Raw genomic sequence first — 23,618 nt, forward strand, 5'->3', positions numbered from 1 at the left:
CTTAGAGTACGAAATAAGCTGGCCCGGACTAAATTATACTGCCTGAGCTACGCCGCTGGATTTTATGGAGCTTCCTTTATTTCTTTCTGAGCCTGTACTTTTTTCTGTGTGTAATCTTAAATAAGAACTCCGTCAACAGTGAACACTACCATTAAACGCAGGATTTGAAGTTGTCGTGGTATCACAGTATGGGTCTATCATGTTTTTGCACTGTGTTGCGCTACCAATAAATGGTTTGCGATAATATTCCCGCCACTGGTTTCCCTACTGTAACCATGCTGTGTTTAGCCGCTGACCGTCTTGGTTTTTCTGCACGCTAGGGCCAGTTGCGCGTCAAGCCGTATAATGACTGGGCAGCAAAAACACACGGCATCCTCTGCCCTGGCAGAATAATTGGAGTATCGTGACACGACTCGTTACATGGTCCGCGAGGGAGCTATCAGTTGCCACTATCATTTGTTTTCTACGCCGCGTGAAGTTAGAGATCTCGAATATCGATATTGGTGCCTTCACATTCGTCTGTCATTTCGTAAGTAACAAATATTTAATTTACGAGAAATAAACTGTCGATAATACTTTATTATTGCAGTATTTTTCATTTTTCTACTGTTTGTTTCCAAATATAAGTTGAAACTTAGCACAATTCTGCCAGTGTAATTAGGAATACAAATAATCTGGCGATATATCAGGTAAAAAAACTTTTTATAAAACATGTTAATATAATATTCTAGTATATATTAATACTAACAATGAGTTACAAGAAATTACGATATATTCTAGTTAATAATTGGATACCATTTGAAATCAACAGGGACACCTATATCACTGATAATCCAGAAGTCCATAAAAGTTTCAATATTTTATCCATTATTTTAATAATAGTGTTAAGATATGAAGACAAATTGAAATCCTAATTTCTGGACGAAATCGATATAACTAAAAACGGGAACTTGGGGTCAATAACACTGAACAACAAGAATTTTCTTCCGACTTAGAACAATGTGTCCCTTATGGTTTGGTGTGCGCTGAATCCGAAAATACACCTCTTTTCTTCCTATTGCGTAAAGTTTTTAAGATATACTATCATTTCACTTTTCGATAAGCGCTTTCCGAGAAAACATCAGACCAAAACAAAACCTAATGCATTTTATGAGTTTATAACTTATTTCCGGTTTCTTATGGTTGTTGGCATGTTCTTTTGTACTTCAAATAAATTAACAGGTATTGGTCCCTTCTATTCAATGATTGTCAGAATAGTTCAAAGTGAGGTCTACGTAATGAACAAACAAAGATGTGGTTTTCAGTGTTTAAAAGAAAAGTTTACTTTGACTGAAGGCAAATTAAAAGAGGGCATTTTCATCGATCTACAAATTCACAAAGTTACGGCTAACTCTTTCAGCATAACAGACAGGGTTTGAAATTGAACGAGTTCCATCAGCTTCTTTTCTATGCGGATGACGTGAATATGTTAGGTGAAAATCCACAAACTATTAGAGAAAACACGGAAATTTTACTTGAAGCAAGTAAAGGGATAGGTTTGGAAGTAAATCAAGAAAAGACAAAGTATATGATTATGTCTCTTACTAGAATATTGTACGAAATGGAAATATAAAAATTGGAGATTTATCCTTCGAAGAGATGGAAAAATTCAAATATCTTGGAACAACAGTAACAAACATAAATGACATTCGGAGGAAATTAAACGCAGAATAAATATGGGAAATGCCTATTATTATTCGATTGTGAAGCTTTTGTCATCTAGTCTGCAGTCAAAAATCTGAAAGTTAGAATTTATAAAACAGTTGTATTACCGGTTGTTCTGTATCGCTGTGAAACTTGGACTCTCACTTTGAGAGGGGAACAGAGATTAAGGTTGTTTGAGAATAAGGTTCTTAGGAAAAGGGATGAAGTTATAGGAGAATGGAGAAAGTTACACAACGCAGACCTGCACGCATTTTATTCTTCACTTGACATAATTAGGAACATTAAATCCAGACGTTTGAGAGGGACACGGCATGTAGCACGTATGGGCGAATTCAGAAATGCATATAGAGTGTTAGGAGATGGGAGGGAAAAAGACCTTTGAGGAGGCGAGACGTAGATAGGAGGATTATATTAATGTGGATTTGAGGGATGTGGGATATGATGATAGAGACTGGATTAATCTTGCACAGGATAGGGACCGATGGCGAGCTTATGTGAGGGCGGCAATGAATCTCCGGGTTCCTTAAACAGCATTTGTAAGTAATGGCTGACTATTTGTTTGAGGAAAAACTTTCAAATTTTCTTGGAAATTCTAGGGCAGACAACTATATAGAACTTGTGGAAACCATGTCAAGTGCATTTGAGAAAATGGGGTGTAATATGTCTCTCAGAATATACTTTTTACATTCTCATTTGGATTTCTCTTCTCCTAACCGTGGATCGGTAAGCGACGAGCATGGGAAAATATTTCATCAAGAAATGTCTGAAATGGAAAGGCGATATAAAGGAATGTTATAATCCAACGAAAGCCATTCAGAAAATTCTTTTAAATCTAAATTCAAGTTCCGAGATTTTTCTTATTTTACGCATGAAATATTTTCATTGTTATGTTTTAAACTGTGTAGCACCGTTTCTGTATCCAGTACATATTTTTCAAGTGTTATGAGGCATTTTGAATCCATAGTGTGTTTTTAGTTTTACCAGTAGCAGTGAAAAATTAAAAAAAAAAAAAGTTTTTCATAAAAAAAATAATTCAATTCATTTTCCCCGGAAATTGGTACGTGAAGGGGCAATTTGGATTTTAAATTCAGATTTAGGGTACACATATTATTAACATTCACATATTTTTATTTCGAAGAAAGACATAGAGAAAAAATGTGTTGTTCAGTGTAAGTTAATATTATTTAATATTATGAATAATTGGGTTATGAAAAGTGAGATGGCAAATCATGTACATACAATACGACTCCAATTCTGTGAAATATTGTAAGCGTACCGTGGCTTAGTATACAATGATAATGCTAGTTCAGTTCAGGCACTGTCATTGAGCATGTTACAGACGGTAAGAAAATGTCTGCCAAGCGGAAGTATTTAAACATGCAATAAAACTGCAAGTTATTTGTCGAAACTCTAAACTAACGGAGAAAAAAATCCAAACAATTATAACACAGGATAATTAATATCTGACATTGTAATTATTGAAACTCTAAACACAAGCTGGAATAAATTACATATGAAGAAGAATAATAACTTCTGAATAAAGAAACTTTATGTAAAATCCAGCAGCCATTATGCTATAGGCACGACTCGTATTAGAGCTCTTTGTAAAATACTATTTGTTTCTTTAAGGACAGAATAAAAACATAAGTTTTTTAGAAACTAAAAATATTACGGCTCATAAAAGAAAACAATTTATATATTTGATATATGAAGATGTGATTTGTGTTTAGTATTAAAGCAAATGTTACATTATATATATTAACACTGCGTACTTATTTGTGGTATTATCATGTTCATGCGCCTTTTCTTAGCGCGTCTGCATCGCTGCGATCTTAGTAAATGAAAACAGGTGGGCTCCTACTGTGAAGGATTTTAACAGAATTGGAGTGGTACTGTATTTAATGGCCTAAACTAAAGTTACAAAATGAATCTCGTCGGGAAATTGATTTAAAACTATCGTTTTAAAGTGTTTCTATGTAGTAGCCCCTTTCAATGGCCGCCACAGAATAATTGCGAAAGTTTTCAAATGAAGTCGACGTATCGGAACTTTAATTTTGTTTAGTGCAATGTGTTTGTATAAATAGGCTACTCTGTATCCGAGTGTAATCTATGCAGAATGTTTAAAAAAGTATCCAATATGTTAGAAGGTGATGGTATGCACCAAAACAAGAGAACAATGTCTAATAAAAATGGTTTCTACGACACGTACTTTCTGAGATTTGAACACTTGTTTTAGGAAGTGCTCAATGTGGCGTCCGTTCATGGCAATGCATTTCTCTGCCCTACAGTACAGCAGACGACCAGATAATCATACCGTAGTTGACACCCCTGTCATGGAATATTGATATGTCGCAAGGAATACTGAAAACAAAAGTTTGGTTGCGGATATGGGCGGAGTTCAGCAGAGATGATGATGTGAATTTTCGTAATCAGCATGTGTGGACTGATGAAAATCCCCATGCAATTGAAGAAATAAGGCATCAGCATCGATTCTCAATCAACGTATGGACAGGCGTTCTTGGTGATAGATTAATAGGGCAATACGTGCTATCACAGAGATTAACTGGGGCTCGTTATCAGGACGTTCTTATTTATGTATTAACAACAAATTTCAAAGAGTGCGTGATTCCTTACGCCAAAGGTCAGAGGACTGCATTGCCATGAATGGACGTCACATTGAGCACCTCTTATGAACAAGTGTTCAGATCTCAGAAACTGTATGTTGTAGGACCCATATTTATTAGATATTATTTTCTTGTTTGATGCATACTAGCACCTCTTAAAATATTGGATACTTTCTTTAACACCCTATATTTCGATAGGATCAATGATTTTCACACTCATATCCCGTTAGGTTTGGGAATTATTTGATCTCTAATAAACTAATCGAACTATTTCAAAATAATTTTAACTTAAGCAATTATAGGTATTTTGTTATTTCAGAAACGTACTTATTTCCTTTATAATTACAGTAGTGATAATAAGTAGGTATTTCAGAGTCGGGTTTTGCAATGAACTTTATCGTCGTTCAGTACCCATCACGAATAATATTTTATTTATATTTTAACTCAAAAGTTTCGTAACGCAATTGGTCTATATTCGAAAAATTTTTAAAGTACATATTAATCATTTATAAACATCGAGCTTGCGAAACCAATTTTCGAAGAACATGTTTTCTTATCACCAACGTATCTATGTTTTCTCTTTTCCTTGTGTCCCTATAAAAAGTTTTATAACAAATATGTATATTGCCATCTTTCGCTCTTCGCACACAATTAAGCTCTGTCACTTATTTTCGCACTCTCATCAGACGTTACAGTGGTCACCCGTAGTCAATGAATATTTCTGTGCCTGTGTTTAAGGACAAGATAACTATACCAGTTACAGTTAACTCCCCATTCCATTCTTCTTCTTTAAAATAGTGTTGTTCACATTACAAACTTATTATATTTTAATTGAATACAATGTAATTATATATTTTATTGAAAATACCAGTGCGCTGTAATGTGAACTCTGCAACCTTATGTAGCAGTAAAACGTTATCTAAGCCAATTTCTAGTAGAGTTAAAAGATCTAAAGAGGCTAAATTTAAGTTTCTTGATATTTTTTCACCCATTCTACGAGCAAGTTATAAAAGTGTACATAGACGTCTTTTTCCTTTCATCCATGTTTTCTCTTCTTCAGTATTTTTCCTATCCTTTTCTGTGAAACAGTTGCACAAAGTTTAAGAGTTATCCATTTGTTCGTGTTGCAGGAGGACAGCCTGAGTACACAAACGAGGACCTAGAGGAGGAGTTAACAGAAGTTCGACCTCTCGACATCCCACTGCATCTGCTAGAACTAGAGACTGTTGATGATCTGGAACACCAGCGCTACGCCACTAGCACAATGCGGACTTTTGGAGAACTAGACATGGAGGGCCTTACTACGACGGCCAGTAGGATAATAGAACTGCAGCTGCTGGACGACTTAAAGGACGAATCCGATCTAGAAGGCTGGGATCAGGAAGACGACGTGGACTACGCAAGAACAGAAGAAGGAGAGCAAAGCGGCGACGGCTCCAACCTCGCCCCGCCAGGAGGCAGCACTACTGAGCAGTATAGTGATTTTGAGAAGAAAGACAAATCAAAAACTGATGGATATGATGATGACAGTGACGAGGGTGATGACGATGATGAGGAGGATGATAACGATGAAGATGAAGATGGTGACGATGATGAAAGTGATGATGATGAGGATGAAGACACTAATGATGAAGATGGTGACGAAGATGATGATGACGAGGATGAGACGACTACTGTGAGCCAGGCTAAAGACAAAAGAACTCGTGGAAAGAAGAGTGAATCGAGAAGCTCCAGAGATTTTGAAGGGAGTGTGGAACATGGCAGACAATGGCGGGAGGAGGCCACTGAAGAGAACTCTGAGGAAGCTTCCAGCAGTGGTGATGATCCACAAGCGGTAACCACGGTCCGCACCCCACAGTCGGCTCGCAGCGCGTTGCAAAGGGATTTTGCTGCATTTCTCAGAGACGGAAGTCCGGAGGCTGAGGATGCGGCAGAGGGACAAAACTCAAACAGCAGTAGTGAGGAAAGCCCTGACTCTTCAAAACTGCACCACGAGGCGGAATTGGACACAGATGGAAGACTGGAGCAAGTGCGTGAGCTGCAGAAGAAAGCCAACATCCCGCAGCAGGTAATGTACTGTTTATCAGAGTAGTCCCTATTCTAGAAATATAAACTATTCAGCTCAAGAATGAAACCCCACATAAACAATGCAGTTTGTATCATTCCGCGCTCTAGGAGCGTGATTGGTTCGCGGTATCTATCTATCTACATGTCGACTGCCTCTTGGCAAGAGTTTCTCTTTAGTATAATACAGTGTTAGAGAAACGATGTCTTCTTGTTCTAAATACGTTGTTGTATGCCTAGAACTCCTTTATTCGAAACAAAGGGGCCGTTTTGGATAACATGTATTTTTTTTTTCGGATAATCCGTAGTTATTGCAGACGCTCATTCAATCCTGAACAGATGGAAAAACTATTTTGGACAACTCCTAAATATACATAGGCCAAATAGAAATTATCGGGACGAAATTCAAATACAAACTGCTGAGCCATTTATACCCGAACCCACACTTTCTGAAGTCGAAATTGCGATAGAAAATCTGAAAAATTATAAGTCTCCAGGTATCGATCAAATTCCAGCAGAATTAATACAAGAGGGTGGAAGCGCATTATCTAAAGAAATTTATAAGCTTGTACTTGCTATTTGGGAAAAGGAAATTGTACCAGAACAATGGAAGAAATCCTTAATCGTACCTATCTTTAAGAAGGGGGACAAGAATCTGAAAGTTAGAATTTATAAAACAGTTAGCTTACCGGTTGTTCTTTATGGTTGTGAAACTTGGACTCTCACGTTTAGAGAGGAACATAGGTTAAGGGCGTTTGAGAATAAGGTGCTTAGGAAAATATTTGGGGCTAAGAGGGATGAAGTTACAGGAGAATGGAGAAAGTTACACAACGCAGAACTGCACGCATTGTATTCTTCATCTGACATAATTAGGAACATTAAATCCAGACGTTTGAGATGGGCAGGGCATGTAGTACGTATGGGCGAATCCAGAAATGCAAATATAGTGTTAGTTGGGAGGCCGGAGAGAGAAAAAAGCCTTTGGGAAGGCCGAGACGTAGATGGGAGGATAATATTAAAATGGATTTGAGGGAGATGGGATAAGATGATAGAGAATCGATTAATCTTGCTCAGGATAGGGACCAATAGCGGGCTTATGTGAGGGCGGCAATGAACCTCCGGGTTCCTTAAAAGCCAGTAAGTAAGTAAGTAAGTAAGTAATCCATAGTTATATTTTCGGTAGAGCACTAAGAACCGTTTAACATCTATAGTACGACAGAAGTATATACACGCAGCATAAGTCATCACTAGGAGCGGATTTTGAAGACCTGAAAGTTAGTATTGCAACATAGTATAGTTGAAGATCAGCAAATATTTCTTTTATGTCAGAACCCTCATTACCACTAGGTACTTTTTATGATGTGATGAACGCTCACTCAGAAATCTATTCACAAATTCCTTCACACTGAACATAAAGAAAAGGAAAATACAATATGCTGACAGCAGGTGACAGAATCCGTGGCCGGCTGTTTGCACAAAAAAAGAGTATTTTTATTTTATATGCCATTTGTTTATCAAAAACGTTTTGAATTCCATAGCAGTGTAAACCAGGCGCTAATCTTACATATTTTGAGACACAACTAATGGTGTATGCTCAGCGTCATTTTTAACTTTTAGATCATCACAATCATCTTTCATTCAGCCGTTACTGGTTCCACAAAATTCTTGAGGTAGATGGTAGCGGACCAAATGTACGTAATAAGTAATATGTAAATAAGGAATAACTTTCACTCGTTCACCCACTGGTTGCAAGGATAATTGAACTGAGGATGCGGAAAGCAGATTTCTCTTTTGATTTTTTTTAAGAGAATTCATCCTTATTTGTAGACACACCGTGGAGTGACAACAAGACGGTAGCTGTATCATTGGCGTTTGAGGTAAGCATTGAAAACCTCCAAAACAAAAAAATAGCTTTTCTCCACTCGTTAGGGCTATATCACTTCCATGTTTCATTGCAAAACGTTGACCCCTTTACACTTTGTCATAATTTCACAACTGTGGGACAGGCAATGATATCTTTTAAGGTGTTTTCCCCTTACGAATTACGTCAGTCCAGAAAACGAACCGTTGAATGTATCGGATAACTAGAAATGGTTTAAGTATGAATTAATATTGTCATAAATATATTTGCAATTAAAGTAGCTGAAATTATCTACTGAACAAATTTCTTTTTATATGCATATAGAGTGTTAGTAAGGAGGCCGGAGGGAAAAAGACCTTTGGTTAGGCCGAGACATAAGTGGGAGGATAATATTAAAATGGATTTGAGGGAGGTGGGATATAATGATAGAGACTGGATTACTCATGCACAGATGATGATGATGATGATGATGATAATAATAATAGTTATTATTATTATTTTCTGGCGAAGTTAAGGCCATCACGCTTTCTCTTCCACTTAGAAACAAAAGAAGCTGACACAATTTGCAGTAATACAAGTTAAGATAGGATAGGAACCGATGGCGGTCATTATGTTAGGGCGGCAATGAACCTCTGGGTTCCTTAAAAGCCATAAGTAAGTAAGTAAATAAGTAAGTAAGATTTTATTTTGTAACATTATTTAATTGAAAACAAAACTTAACGGTAAAATATAAAATATGACAATGGAATGTATTCTTTTACGCCGACTGGTGCACTGTTGTAGACGGCCAATCATGAGACATTATGACACGTGCACTAATTGTTGTCATGAGTTTCACTCTTGAGTTGGATGGACAAAATGGATGTGTCGGATGGACAGAAAGACAGAAAGGAATTATTAGTTCTTGTTATATGCTTATGCATTCACCATCCTTTTATTACAGTAGAATGAAGTTCTTGGGCGACTACTGTTTTTACTTCCCCTCTCACTTCTGCTGTAACGTAATTTCCAAAGTAAAAGCCACATTGGAAGAACCTTCAACAGTAATTCGGTTAATGACATAAACTTTATTACTATGCGTTTTATACAGAATTTATCAAACTGATATTTTACGTAATCATTTGACAAGCAAATTTTGCGCAACCACTGCCTGACAGAATCTTATGCTTTAAATAATTTAATACGGTTTCGTGACAGCTAAGATTTTACTAAAAGAAAAAGTTTGTCTCTGATCAGATCATCTTACATTTCATTTAGTAAATTTCTATTCCAAAGGCATATGTACTTGAAATACTCGTACTTACCACACATCCAAATAAGAAAATGAAGTTTAGTTTTTTTGTGATTTTAAAGTAGGCCTATATTTAACTTAACTTATTAATTATACTGTGTTAATTTTCAGAAATGTACACAAATTAATTATTCCTATACCTGTACTATAATAATGTAAAATACTATTTTAAATTTTTAAAAATAGTTTTAAAAGTGACATGATTATTACAGATGTGAAACTAATTGTTTTGCGGACATTCAATTATACATAAAAATGGAGCTAACACTGACGACCTTTATTCCTTTAAGATAAACCTGCACACAATCTGTTCAATCTGTACATGAAAGTCCTTGAACTTTTTGTGAAATTTCACCGAAATAGTAAATAATTCTTTGTATGATAAATAATTTCCTTTAAAAAATACTATTTGATCGCTCGACAGAAATTATACCTTTTCAAATTCATCATTTTTTTCATTAATACAAAGAAAAATATTTGATATTATTCGTAGTTAGAAGAAGTCACAATTCTGTTTTCTAGATGTAAAGTAAATATGTAGGCTATTAATATAAACATTATAGCTGTCAGTGGTTGTTATACTGGATGCAATCAAATATATGTAAAATTTATACATATATTAAACTTGAGTTCTATAAATCGTCAGGTAGAAGTATTGATATGTATTGTATGCAATATCATATCAACAAAGAAAATATAGCTTATATATTTCTAATTATAAATAGTAACATTATAGCTCTGTAAATTTGCTGGAAGTGGGATGGGCCCATATTCTATTCAGTTCCTGAGGGAGAATTTTATCTTTTTTATAACATGTAATATTATTTAATAGGTAACATGCATTTGTTCAATGAATTTAATCATTTCTTTAGGTTCTCTTAATAAATTGTAATATATTCAACAGATAGCAAACATGGAAAGTAGGATCTAATATAACTCTGTCTGTACACATATTTTCCATGTAAACATCTATTAGCAGTATAAAAATAATCTCTAACCATAAAGTGCATAATATTGTGAACTTTTTTAGTAATTTGTACTTTAGAATGCCGATTTAAATGGTTTAAGTGTTCTGGTTCATTAGCAAGGAATGTTAAGAAATTTACCGTCCATTTTCTTCCAGGAGTATAAGTTTCTGAGGAATTTACTTGTTTAGAATAGGTCTAGTTCCCAACTGGACATTACTATCTCGGTCTTCCAGTGATAATTATTGACATTGCTTATGACTGATAGATACTCTCATGTATCGGCGTGCGTTGCATTATTTTTCCTGCAAAACATCCACACAGTAGATTTGGCAATGTCTCCTTGACCTTTCGGTTAGTAGCAGAACATGGAATGAGAATGTAAGTAAATGCTTAAGAAAGACCATATATCCGAGTATTGTTTTGTTGGAAATATTTACTATTTTAGTAACTGTGTGTGCATTTTTGCTCCATTTCATGAAATAACTAATCTTTCGTTAAAGTTTGCTGTTTAAGGATAATAATGTAAAGCGTTTCAGTGCCTTGCAGTAGATTCATGGATCATAAAATAATCGTGTTCTGGAATGGAAAGTTTCCAGACAAACTACACTTAACTATACTCGTCCAATTTCAAAATTTATATTTTTTTTTTTTTACTTGCATAGGCCTAGCCTCTCGTATGAAGAAACCTGATTCTTTTTCAGGATAATATATAGGCAATGACATATGAGGGGTTAGAAGAAAGTGCACTTAAGTTATTTGTGAGAAAATTTGGTTGAAAGTAGCCTACTTAAAATTTCGTAAATTCCGTGAATCTTTTATTTCAATTTTAGTGTGCAGTGTGGTTAAAAGATGTATCCTTTTGCCACTAAAATTTTAAATATTTTAGCTAGCCCTGAATGCATTTAACTCTTGTTCTATTAAATGTCACTTTTACCCCTTTGCTTCTGCCCCCTCATATGCAGAACTTCAAATTTTCAGTGTAAAAACAATAAAGTGAAACTAATGTTGTTTGATTAGTCATGACATACTACTTGTCACAGTCTCGCTATAGTAGGACTCGCCAGAAGTGAAGGCTGGACAGAGGTGTAACTCCTTAATTTTTTGCTGCATCATTTACCATCATCAGCACTTCTCCGAATTAAAATCAGTATTGCCTTGTTTCAAGGACAAGGTTTATGTGCACCTGACTCACGCCTTTACTTCTCTCTAGGAGGGAATCACAAATAATAAGGATTTGATCATCCTTTAAAATCCATTACCTTCAACCGGGCTTGGACAAACGAGCCTTGGTGTTGATGTCTAACTGTCAGTCCATCCCTTTGGTGGACACCTTGGAAGTCCTCCGATGGCATAAATTTGCATCTCTTCACAGCCAGATTAATCGATATTCGTCTACTCGGTACAGCTTTTCTTCTGCCTCTCACAAATCTGACCATGTCCACCACATTACATTGTTTATGGATATCTGTATTTCGTACACGGCCAAACCTCGTTTTCCCATGATGAATCGCAGAACGCTCATTACTAATTGTTGTAAATTGTTTCGTCCATTTTGGCTCGCTTTAGTTTCTGCCCCATGTCATTATGGCCCGCACGATGGATTTACAGATTTTCATTTTACCCTCTCTAGGCATGTGAGGAGCAAATATTTAAAAAAGACTTTGTCCTTCAAATAGAATTTTATGATATGAACAAAAAACGCATTTTATTATCTTCCCAATATTACAATTGTGTACTGACTACTTAATTATGAGTATCAATCTGTTCAGAATGTAGTAAAAATAAATACTGGACTCAAATTAAATTGTCATAGTAGAAATTTAATATGAAAGTTTGGATAGAGTTGCTTTGATTGAACAGATCCTTCTAATGGGAAAACAAAGTTACATATTTTAAACTATTTGTTTTGTGGACTAAGTCTTTTTTGAAAGTGTACTCTTCTTGTATCTGTTTCTCTGAATGTCATAGTCTATTGAAGAAAGCCTGATATTTCAGTAGGCTATTGTTGACGTACTTCGTTTTAGATGTTCCTTTGATTAGAAATATTTCTACTGAGATATTTCAATGTCCTGTGCTCTTTGATCATTGCTGCGTATAGGCTCTTTGGCGATAGTGATTTTTGTAACAAGCAAGGTCATATTCTGTTTTTAAAAACATATAACTGCTGGAGTTGTTTCTGAAGATTGTATTCATTATCAGCAATTAAGACAGCATCATCACCATTTCATACAATTCGGATGTTCATTTTATCATTTCACAGCGCTTTTAACGTAGAACTATATCTTTCTTCTCAAAAAGTATGGGAGTGAAGTAGGTATTTACCATTACTTCTATAGCTCTCACAAGGAACGATTACCGAAAAACAGTGGTGGCGTTACTGTTTATTTTATAGTGTATATGTAGGCACGCCGAGGGAGTGAGATCTGCGTTCCGATGGAAGTACTGTCTCTTCCAAGAAAATGAATATATGGGAACATTGCTGTGGAAATGAAGAGCGTAGCAAGAGAAAAATTCGAAGCGAATTAAACGCGCAACATTATGTTTACGAATAAAATAATGATACTCTCCGAGGGGAACGCTCCATCACTACATTATAAAATAAACGCACTTGGAACAAGACACGTATTCACATGCAGTGGTACTGAGAATAAAACTGTAATGTAACTATCACAATGCAAGATTGATTCTATCGATGTCGTTTCTCTTCCGTCTGTACTCTTGAATATCATTCTAGTTATCTCGTGACCTTTACTGTCGCCTGCTCTTCCTTATCGATTGTTTCGTTCGCATTCCTACCGTCGGTAATCCCTGCTTGCGAGACCTATACCCGCTAATGCGTGTATTTCCTTGATCTTTTTGTTGTCCTCTTTTGACTTAGGTATACTTCTTTCTGCTCACTACTTATGTCAGGGGTGACCAAAACTCGAACGGCAGTGATTACTACTGATTACACGCGAGAGACAGTCTAAGAAGTAAGGAGACGGGGGAGAGGTGCATGGCATGAAAACTACAAGCAGTGGTGGTTCCTGCACTAACATTGAGTTCTTCATCAACCCCTCGAATAAAAATCGCAAGCTTTGCTGTATCAGTAATGACATTACTGTCATCAAGAACCAATTATCCTAAGAATATATACAAATTTTCTTGCTTTTTTTTAATATTCCTCATGAACACAATCAGAAGTTTCCTGAATTCTCTTCTGGATATTTAGTCGAGAAAAAAAAACAGTTTTTCATAATTACTTAACAACTTTCATTGGACAAAATATTTAAGCCACCTTGATCATTACGCTTTAATAAAACTCTCTTTCGTTGGAAAGCTTAAGAGAACGAGCTATTTCGTTCGCCACTAGATAGCTGGCTTCCTTACATTTATGCCATATTTCTCTTCATGACGATGATTTAAGGCTGATTTCAGTTCTTAGAGTTTAATAGCTCGTTTCATTACTACACTAGCACGTAATATTCGATCAATTTCTCTATAATAATAATAATAATAATAATAATAATAATAATAATAATAATAATAATAATAATATTATTATTATTATTATTATTATTATTATTAGCTTATTATTATTACTAAATCAATAACTAGTAAATAACTGATAATAGTCATCTAAAGACTAAAAAAGACATTAAAATGGAGATATGGCGTAGTAATTATTTTATAATTCAAGGAAAGATGTAGCCTAGTTATTGAGGCACGTATATAAGAATTATGGTAACACTTGCTGATAATAATAATAATAATATATAATAATATTAATAATAATAATAATACTCTAATAATAATAACTGTTATATGTCTGTCTATTCAGCGTAATGCTCTGTAATGTCGCTTCTGTATACTAGGAGAAACCTGGACAAAGCGGGTAAGCTAAGAATAAACAATGCCACGGGCTATATTTTGGTGCTCGGGAAATAAAAACTTCATGACTTTGGTTGTGACACATGTTGTCCACATATCTACAAAACAGCAATTCGTTTCTTGTACCTACGGAGAGTGATATGATTTGAGAAAGAAAATATAGTTAATTATTCGCTTTGCCCAGGTACACGGACAAAGCGAATAATTAACCTGGGCAAAGTGAATAACCCTATAACATTTTCATCTTTCTATTTAATTTCTATTCACTGATAATAAAATTAAATCAACACATGAACACGATGTTAATGAGGCATATGAGACTGTAAGAAATGTTGTTACAGCCCTTTACAGCACGTTAGATTAGTACAAAATACAAATTTGAACAAGTCGACGTATCACTGGCACTGAAGACTAGAATTTTTTCTGCTTTTCCTCCTGCCCATAAGTTACTTCTCTTTCAACCTTTTTAATCGTTATAGATGTAAAAGCTTCAGAGCGCTGACATTTTCTTCGTTTAACTCGTATCTTTCGAGCATCCACTTTTGGCACTGTTCTAAATCAAATGATCTAACTTGGGTTCTCCTGCTGACGATGTTGAGGGTTTTGGTGTAACCGGAACAGAAAATCTGAGTGTAATTGTTGTATTGAATATTTCGTCAATCTCTGAAGATGCCGACATAACAGATGTGGTTGATTCAGAGTGAGCATTAACTGTTTTTTCAGCTGCTGAAGAAGCTGGCACCGCAGAATTTGTTAAATCTGAGCCAACTCTCGTTTCGCTGATTTCTGTCTCAAGTGGGCGATCTGTAAGTTCATCTGGAGCAAAATATTCATCAACAAACACATTATGGTTGTATGGCCAGATAGCAGAACCACTGATTGGTAGATTTTATTTCTTCAAGTGCATTCTTTATGGCTTCTTCAGACCATTTGGCATGCTCCGTCTTCCTCTTAAAAAATTAAATCATCTGAAAACACATTACGACCTTTTTAAGTAAAAATTAAGATCAATGTTACTGATTTATAATTTAATTAGTGTGACTTAATGCCTCCACTATGTAAAATGATCTAACACGCTTTATTACAATAGACAAATACATACAAAAATACAGCTGACACTTATATAGTCAAATAAAGGTGGCAGGGCAAAGAGTAGCTATAAATTATCCACTTTGCCCTATTCACTTTGCCCGCAGACGCCACTTCGCTTTTCATTTAAGGTTATACAAACATAAACGCCAATAATCTTCTTCATAAGTAAGGCATTTTAGAACTAATTCTATCGCCTATATATTACTATCACATAACAAAAAGTTTCTGCAGTATGGTTTGCTGTACATATGTTTCTCTTACCTTGAAATATTTTAAGAAAACTGTCAATTTTCTTCAAACACACGCTGACTTCTTCTCTTACTAGCTAGAATGACGACAAGTCAGTTCCAACAGCAAAATCTGGTAAGGATTCTTCCCCAACGTAGCAGAAAGCGTTACCTGTTGGAGTTTCTAAGAAATAAGCTTTATTCTCTTTGCACTGGTTATTCGTTTTTCCCGGGTCTCCCCTACTTTTAATTGAACCGTTGAGCAAGCAACATACACATTTTCTCCGACACAACAGCGAATAAATTCCTCTTCCCATTCTGTACGAAACCTTCTCTTCCTCCTCGTAGAGGCAGAGGGTTTGTAGAGCGACATGATACCGACACTGCTTATCTTCAGTACGTGAGCGAGACAGAGAGCAATGTACAGGAAACTCCCCTTATCAGTATGAATGTCTTTGATTACACGATGTAATCACGATACCCAGTTGGTCGCCGCTGACTTATGGAGAGGTTAACTTTGAAATACTCAATTACATGAAAATGCAACCCAATTCCTTATGTCTTTGTATACCCTCTGTTCTCCTTCTGCCTCCCTTCTTATTGCGTTCCACTTGTTCTCCTTGTCTTGCCATCGTTTTCCTTATTTTACTTTTTTCTATTCGTATTCCCTTTGTTCTCTTGTGTTTCCCTTTTCTACTTATTTTTTTGTTGTTATCCTTGTCTTCCCCTTGTTATTCTTGGTTTGACCTTCTTCTAGATTTGCCTTGTTCTTCTTGTCTTCCCCTCGTTCTCATGTATTCTCTTTGTTCTCTTGGTGTTCTCCTATTCTTCCCCTCGTTCTTCTTTTCTTCCCCTTGCTCTCCTGCTCTTCGCCTTATTCTGCTTGTCTTCGTTTTGTCCTCCTATATTTCCTTTATTCTCCTTTCAGTTCCCTTGTATTCCTTGTCTTCCCCTTGTTCTCCTTTCCATTCCCTTGCTCTCCTTTTATTTCCCTTATTTCATTTCTCGAACCACGCACACGTAATCCTACGTGAAGATATGCTGCATTCATATTGTTAAGCGTCTGTCGACAGGTGGTCGGATCCAACATAATTCTACGTAAACATATGCAGTATTGTAATGCTGTGCATCTGAAGATTCTTTATTCCTGTAATCACGTCGATCATCTTGCCTATTATAGGTATTCTACAAGGAAATCTCAGCTCGGACTCCTCGCGGCGCGCATGCTATACACCTCTTACCCCCCAACAGTAGGCGTGAGAGCATGCTGGGAACGGGAGCATACGTCATCTGCGCGATACAGTCACATCTGCTGATTTCTACGCACTTAGTCTTCCTTATCGGATGCCTCCACCATTCTAGAGTCCTGCCTAATTCCTGTACTTGTAACAATCTCTTCTATAAGCTATCCCTCCACACACTCTGATCTTAGACTGTGTGTTCAAGTACTTGATTAAATCCATTAGATTTTTAGGAGCTTGTTCTCGAACAGTATTTAATAATAAGTATATAATTTTATACAATTTATTGTTCTTGATGGTCTAAAAAAAAATAAGAAAAAAAAATGTTATGTTTTATTTAACGACGCTCGCAACTGCAGAGGTTATATCAGCGTCGCCGGATGTGCCGGAATTTTGTCCCGCAGTAAATCTACTGCCATGAGCCTGTCGCATTTAAGCACACTTAAATGCCATCGACCTGGCTCGGGGTCGAACCCGCAACCTTGGGCATAGAAGGCCAGCGCTATACCAACTCGCCAACCAGGTCGACTTTGATGGTCTAAAAGTAGCAGGTAGTCCTTAAAGTCGCAAAGTATCCTGTAGGATAGAATAGGTTAACAGGCTGTATGCTATAATTTTAATAGAACAATAGAAAAGAAATTGGTAGGAAAATTAAAATTTCACAATACTATAGTATTGTACTGTAATATTGTACGACACATAAAATATGGACATTGCGATAGTTGTTTACTTTACAGTCCGACACGGTTTAATAAAATAGTGTGAGAAATGAAGTTTTGCCAATTTCTGGGTTAACAATGTTACATTGGTTAATCTTTCTAACCTTGAGCTTGTACAGAATCAGGCCATGAGACGGGTGCGGTGAAAAATAGTCCAATCCCGGCTTTACAAGCTGCTACCGTCAATCCGCCACTCACAATGGAGGTACGCCGTTTAGCCATCCAGAAAAGCTGAGACGAATGCCATTAAACTTCAATTGGATCAGCTACGAAATTCTCCCTAGACGGCCAAAGACACAACAAGACTTCATTCAACATGTTCAAAATATAAGAAGAAACTATGTCCCTTCTGATGTTAAGGAAGTCCTCACTCTGTTAGAGTGTCCTTTAGATGTACGAACCATTATAACAAGGCTTGACCTTGGGGGGGGGGGAATCTGACGAAAGCAGATGCTTGCATTCCAGAACTAAAGGCTACAGCACTGCATGCTCTTAATGACTGGTATCCTGAGTCCAGATGGCTGCGGATCTTCACTGATGGCTCTTTATACCAGAGCAAGGAATGTGCTGGGGCTGGAATCTACAGTAAAGCCTTTAGCTTCTACAAGTCGCTAGGGCAGTATCAGTCGCACTTCAGTGGCGAATTGGAGGTCATAAACCTTGCCTTAAAGAAACTTCTTGGAAGATCAACTTGTCATAGTCATGTTGTCATTCTCTGTGACTCTCAATCTGTCATTTTGGCAGTGGCATCTCTCCCTCATCCTGTAACATCAAGAGTTGTCGAGATCAGAAAATCTCTTGCCTCACTCAAAGCGTTAGAAGTTGTCGTTGTCCTCCAGTGGATACCTTCGCATTTTGGTATTTCAGGGAATGAGACTGCGGATTCCCTAGCAAAAAAAGGGACTGAAATATTGTTACGGACGACCTCCCAACTTTCGTATCACAACTTGAAACGATTAGTTAATCGCTCATTTAAGAATGAGTTTCTCTCAGATCTTCGAATAAAGAGTGATGGCAAGAAATGGGCTGGTCTTGTTGACAAGTCAGAGATACTTCCTTCCTGATCATCCACGTAAAGAGACTGTAGCTGCCATAAGGATTGCCACAGGACACGACTGCCTGGCGGAATATTTATATAAACTGGGTATTTTACCATCACCTCAGTGTCATTTGTATTGAGGAAAATTCTATTATGAATTGGGTTCATTTAAATGTTTGTAAACAATTTCTAAATTTGAAATCCTCAGTGGGGACTTTGTACTGGTCTGCCAGAACCAAATGATGTTGAATCAATCTGATTGAGCATTAAATACATACAGACATACATACATACAAACATACATACATACATACACATACCTGCATACATACATACATATATACATTACATTACATTACATTACATTACATTACATTACATACATACATACATACTTTTCTGCTGAAGGATAGGTCTTTCACTGCAAACCCAACATTCTCCAACCTTTATTAGTCTATTATCTGCCTTTCTCATAGTCTCCGCATATGATTCATATATCTTAATGTTGTCTATCATCTTCTTCTGTGCCGGACTCTTCTTCCGTTCACTATTCCTTCCAGTGTATCCTTCAGTAGGCAGTTTCTTCTGAGCCAGTGACCCAACCAATTCCTCTTTCTCTACTTGATTACTTTCAGCATCACTCATCCTTCACCCACTCTTTCCAACACAGCTTCATTTCTTGTTGTTTCTTATTGTCTGTCCACTTCACACCCTCTTACCTTCTCCAATTTCCACATTTCAAATACTTTTATTCGCTTTTCTTCACTTCGTCGTAATGTCCATGTTTCTGTCACATACAACTCCACATTCCAAAAAAGCACTTCACTAGTCTCTTCCTTAGTTCCTTTCCAGAGATCCGCAGAAGATGCTCCTTTTTCTATTGAAATCTTCCTTGGTCATTGCTCTCCTCCCTTTGACTTCCCGGCATCATGCTCTTAAGGTAAAGAGAGTCTTATTTGCGAAGGGGTCTAATAGGCGAGTAAATACAGTATATATATATATATATATATATATATATATATATATATATATATATATATATATATATATATATAAAACGGCCCAGAGGTTCACTCAGCCTCCTATAAAATTGAGTACCGGGTCTTTCCCGGGGGTAAAAGGCGGTCAGAGCGTGGTGCCGACCACACCACCTCATTCTAGTGCCGAGGTCATGGAAAGCATGGGGCTCTACCTCTATGCTCCCCAAGTGCCTTCATGGCATGTTACGGGGATACCTTTACCTTTTATATATATATTTGGTAGTTACGCCTAGTATGGTTATTCCCTAATAGGGGATTTTCAAGATATACCTTGTATGGCTAATTTGGGGTTTCAATATTAACTTCGTGGCTTTATGACCTGCCATGTTGCTGACAAGGATGCAGAATTCTATTGTTTATGTAAGCCTCATGTTGGTTCATAAATTGTCACAAGGATGAGGATAAAGTCTATAAAGGTGGAATTGAGATTGCGATCTTAGATATTAAACTTTGCTTTGTCTGAAATGGCTACGAATGGAAACAATCGATGTTCCATTCCCGAAAGGGGAGTGGAGATTAATCTCCTCCAACTTGCATCTGCTGCGTGTTCTCAGCCTGTGTTCATGCTGTGTAGTTCGAGTCGTGCCCAAGAAATTGAACGCAGCTCTGCTCATAAATATCAGCAACAATTAAAAAAGCTATAGCCTATGTGGTTGGTAGTGTCGGACGGATTGAAGATGGTTATAACAACAATGAGGACAGTTACGATGCTACTGATAAGCGGGAGAGATGATAGTAGTAGTAATGATATTATTGTGCAATTACTTAGCATGTAACTGACTAGTAGAGCACTTCACCAATTTTTAATTTCCAGCATGCAAGTGAAGATCTACAAACTTCTTAGTCGTTATACGGTCTTTGGTCCACTGCGTTTCGTCCACATTTTTTTACGCCCACTGACACGTTTGTCCATTTCATGATTCGTCCATTATGTTTCGTCCACTGACCATTTAATCCATTTTCATACTTCGTCCATTATGTTTTCGTCTACTGACTACGAGGCGCATCCAGAAAGTAAGTTTCCCTATTTAAAAAAAAAGAACACACACTTTCAGGAAAACATTTATTGGCAACAGGTACAGCAATATTTCAGCTATTTTTCAACATAGCCACCATCAGAATTGAGACACTTTTCGTATCGTGGGATCAACTTTTGTATCCCTCTGTAGTAGAACTCTGCCGCCTGTGAATGGAACCAGCGTGTGACAGACGTCTTCAGCTCTTCGTCGTTGCCAAAACGCTCACCGGAGGACAGGAATTTCTTGAGGTGCAAGAAAACGTGAAAATCGCTGGGAGCAAGATCAGGACTGTAGGGTGGATGATCAAACAACTCCCAGCCAAATACCGTCAAAGCAGCTGCTGTGCGCCGAGCCGTATGTGAACGAGCATTGTCATGGAGGAGCACAACACCTGCAGTAAGCATTCCACGTCTCTTGTTTTGAATGGCACGTCGCAATTTTCGCAGTGTTTTACAGTAACGGTCAGCGTTCACTGTTTCACCTCTTGGAAGGAAGTCAATGAGCAGAATGCCCTTCCTGTCCCAGAACACCGTGGTGCACATCACTTTCCGTACCGACAGCGTCTGTTTGAATTTCGTCCTGACCGGAGATCCACTATGCCGCCAATGCATTGATTGCTGCTTGGTTTCCGGGATGAAGTGCGAAATCCAAGTCTCATCGCCCGTGACGATCCTGTCGAGGAACTCGTCGTCGTCATTGTGATACCGTTGCAGAAATGTCAGTGCTGCTCCTAAACGTTGCATTTTGTGTTCGGGTGTCAGGTTTTTCGGCACCCACCTGGCACACACTATTTTGAACAGCAGGTGCTTAGTGACAATCTCATGCAACAAGGATCGCGATATCTGCGGAAAATGGCTGCTCAGCTCCGTAATCGTGAAGCGACGGTTCTCCATGATGCACTGCCGCACCAGCTCAACACGATCATCATTGATGAGGGACGGTCGCCCACTGCGCTCTTCATCATGGACACTTTGACGACCTTCGGAAAACTGCCTACACCAGCGACGCACCATCTGCTTACTCATGATGTTCGGCCCATAGACGTGACAGAGCTGCCGATGAATTTCAATTGGCGCAATGCTTTGTGCATTAAAGAACTTTATCACCGACCGAACCTCGCAGGCGGCGGGAGAAGGAATAAGAGCTTCCATTTCGGACCACTACTGCCACGCTACTGGCACCAGGTGGGACCTGTCAGGCTAGCATATGATTGATACGTCATAGATCTGTTACGCATGCGCAATTGACATGGCTAATTACGTTTACTTTGAAGGGGAAAAAATCGGGAAACTTACTTTATGGATGCGCCTCGTATTTTCATTGGCCTTTGTCCGTATATATTTATCTGTGAGAACAAGTTCTTGTAAAGTTCGAGGAAATGGTGGCCGAGTTTCATTTTGAGTTCGGTTCACATGTCTCTTCATGGAGTTTCTGTCCAGCAACATCAGAAGGGTTTCCTGGTCCGCCACGCCGCGCCGTGAACAGCTGCACTCATGACTTGTGCCGGAGGCTCGTTGGGATTTTCTTCTGCACGTCTCTTAACGGTCATCCATAACTTTCCTAACTTCGTCCTCCACACCTGCATTATGTTGATGTTTTGCAGTGTCATTTTTATATAGCTATAGCGATGTCATCTAAGTCAGTCCCAGTCGTGTATCTTACATTACAATTCTGTCGAGCCTCACATCTCCAATATCTTCTTCTTATTATTTTCTTCTTCTTCTTCCATCTCTGCTGACTGAGTGGATGTGGTAGCAGTGCCCATTATAATGTAACATTGGTTGCCTCCGACGTGTATATAGGCCTACAACGTCTGCCATAATTTTTAATATCCAAAATGGAAAACATATAACATTCATACTTTTTAATATCCAAAGGAAAATGAAACCTATCTAAGAAACAGACGACAATGATGACAATATCTTCTACTGTATTGTAATTGTAAATGGGAAACACAAATATGTTTTCTAAGATGGACGAAAGCTTATGGACATAAAAGGTATGGACAAAATGTATGGATGGACTTATATTGTATGGACCATTCAATTGTCGACAAGAGAACGTGGACGATAGTGAGTGGAGGAAAGGTAATGGACGAAATAAATTGTGGACAAAAGGTAGTGGACGAAAGGCCCTCAAACTGAATGTTTGCTTGTAAGTTGTTTAACCTCCGCTCTTTTTCTCTACTTAATGGAAGCCATTTTCAGTTCTGCATGTTGTACATACAGTATATGTTTTCATTGTCATTACGCGGAAAAGATTGTGAATAATTGAAATTTTCTTTTCAACTATTTCCCTCTAGAGACATTGTGTCGATACCATCTCTTACCAAGAGTGGCAAAAGGAGTATTCACAATCTTTTCTTTAGTGAATTTATTCATGAAGAATATTATATAATTATTTTATAAAATCTAAATCTATTACGTCGGATCATCATTAGATGGAATTTGAACCTTCGATATTCGGATAAAAAAACAAACATGATAGGTTCTATTATCTAGTCCTCCCGGCAAATCATAAAGATAATAATCATGAACTGTATAAATGAAACGTCCTGAACTCCTAGTCTAGTCTAGCTCAAACAAAGTTAGTGATGAAGTCGTAAAAAGTAATTTTTGCCGGCTATTTTCTCAACTCGAGAATGAAAAAACAGCCCTCACGGCTTATGCGGTAGACATTAATTACTATAATGCACTGCACATGTTCTTAAGAATGAAGAACAAAAATAAGTAGTTTTAAAAGCAAAGTTTGAGTGTAGCAAGTTCTCCACTTTATGTGAACGTAAAGTTAGAAGTAAACGACATTCTTTATGTTCACTTGCTTCACTTTTTTACCGTCTTCATAACAAAAATCGAGACT

At 37.3% G+C, this 23,618-nt stretch overlaps 1 protein-coding gene across 1 annotated transcript in view; it reads left to right on the top strand.

Annotated features, from left to right (window-relative positions):
- Positions 1-23,618, top strand: part of LOC138704232 (neurofilament heavy polypeptide-like) — a 562,031-nt gene that overhangs the window by 142,318 nt on the left and 396,095 nt on the right. Inside the window, exon 3 of the mRNA XM_069832112.1 lies at positions 5,459-6,396. Within this exon, the coding sequence (XP_069688213.1) occupies positions 5,459-6,396 (938 nt within the window). The remainder of the gene's footprint in view (positions 1-5,458; positions 6,397-23,618) is intronic.

The sequence above is a fragment of the Periplaneta americana genome, chromosome 8 (assembly GCF_040183065.1).
Source record: "Periplaneta americana isolate PAMFEO1 chromosome 8, P.americana_PAMFEO1_priV1, whole genome shotgun sequence".
In the NCBI taxonomy this organism is placed as follows: domain Eukaryota; kingdom Metazoa; phylum Arthropoda; class Insecta; order Blattodea; family Blattidae; genus Periplaneta; species Periplaneta americana.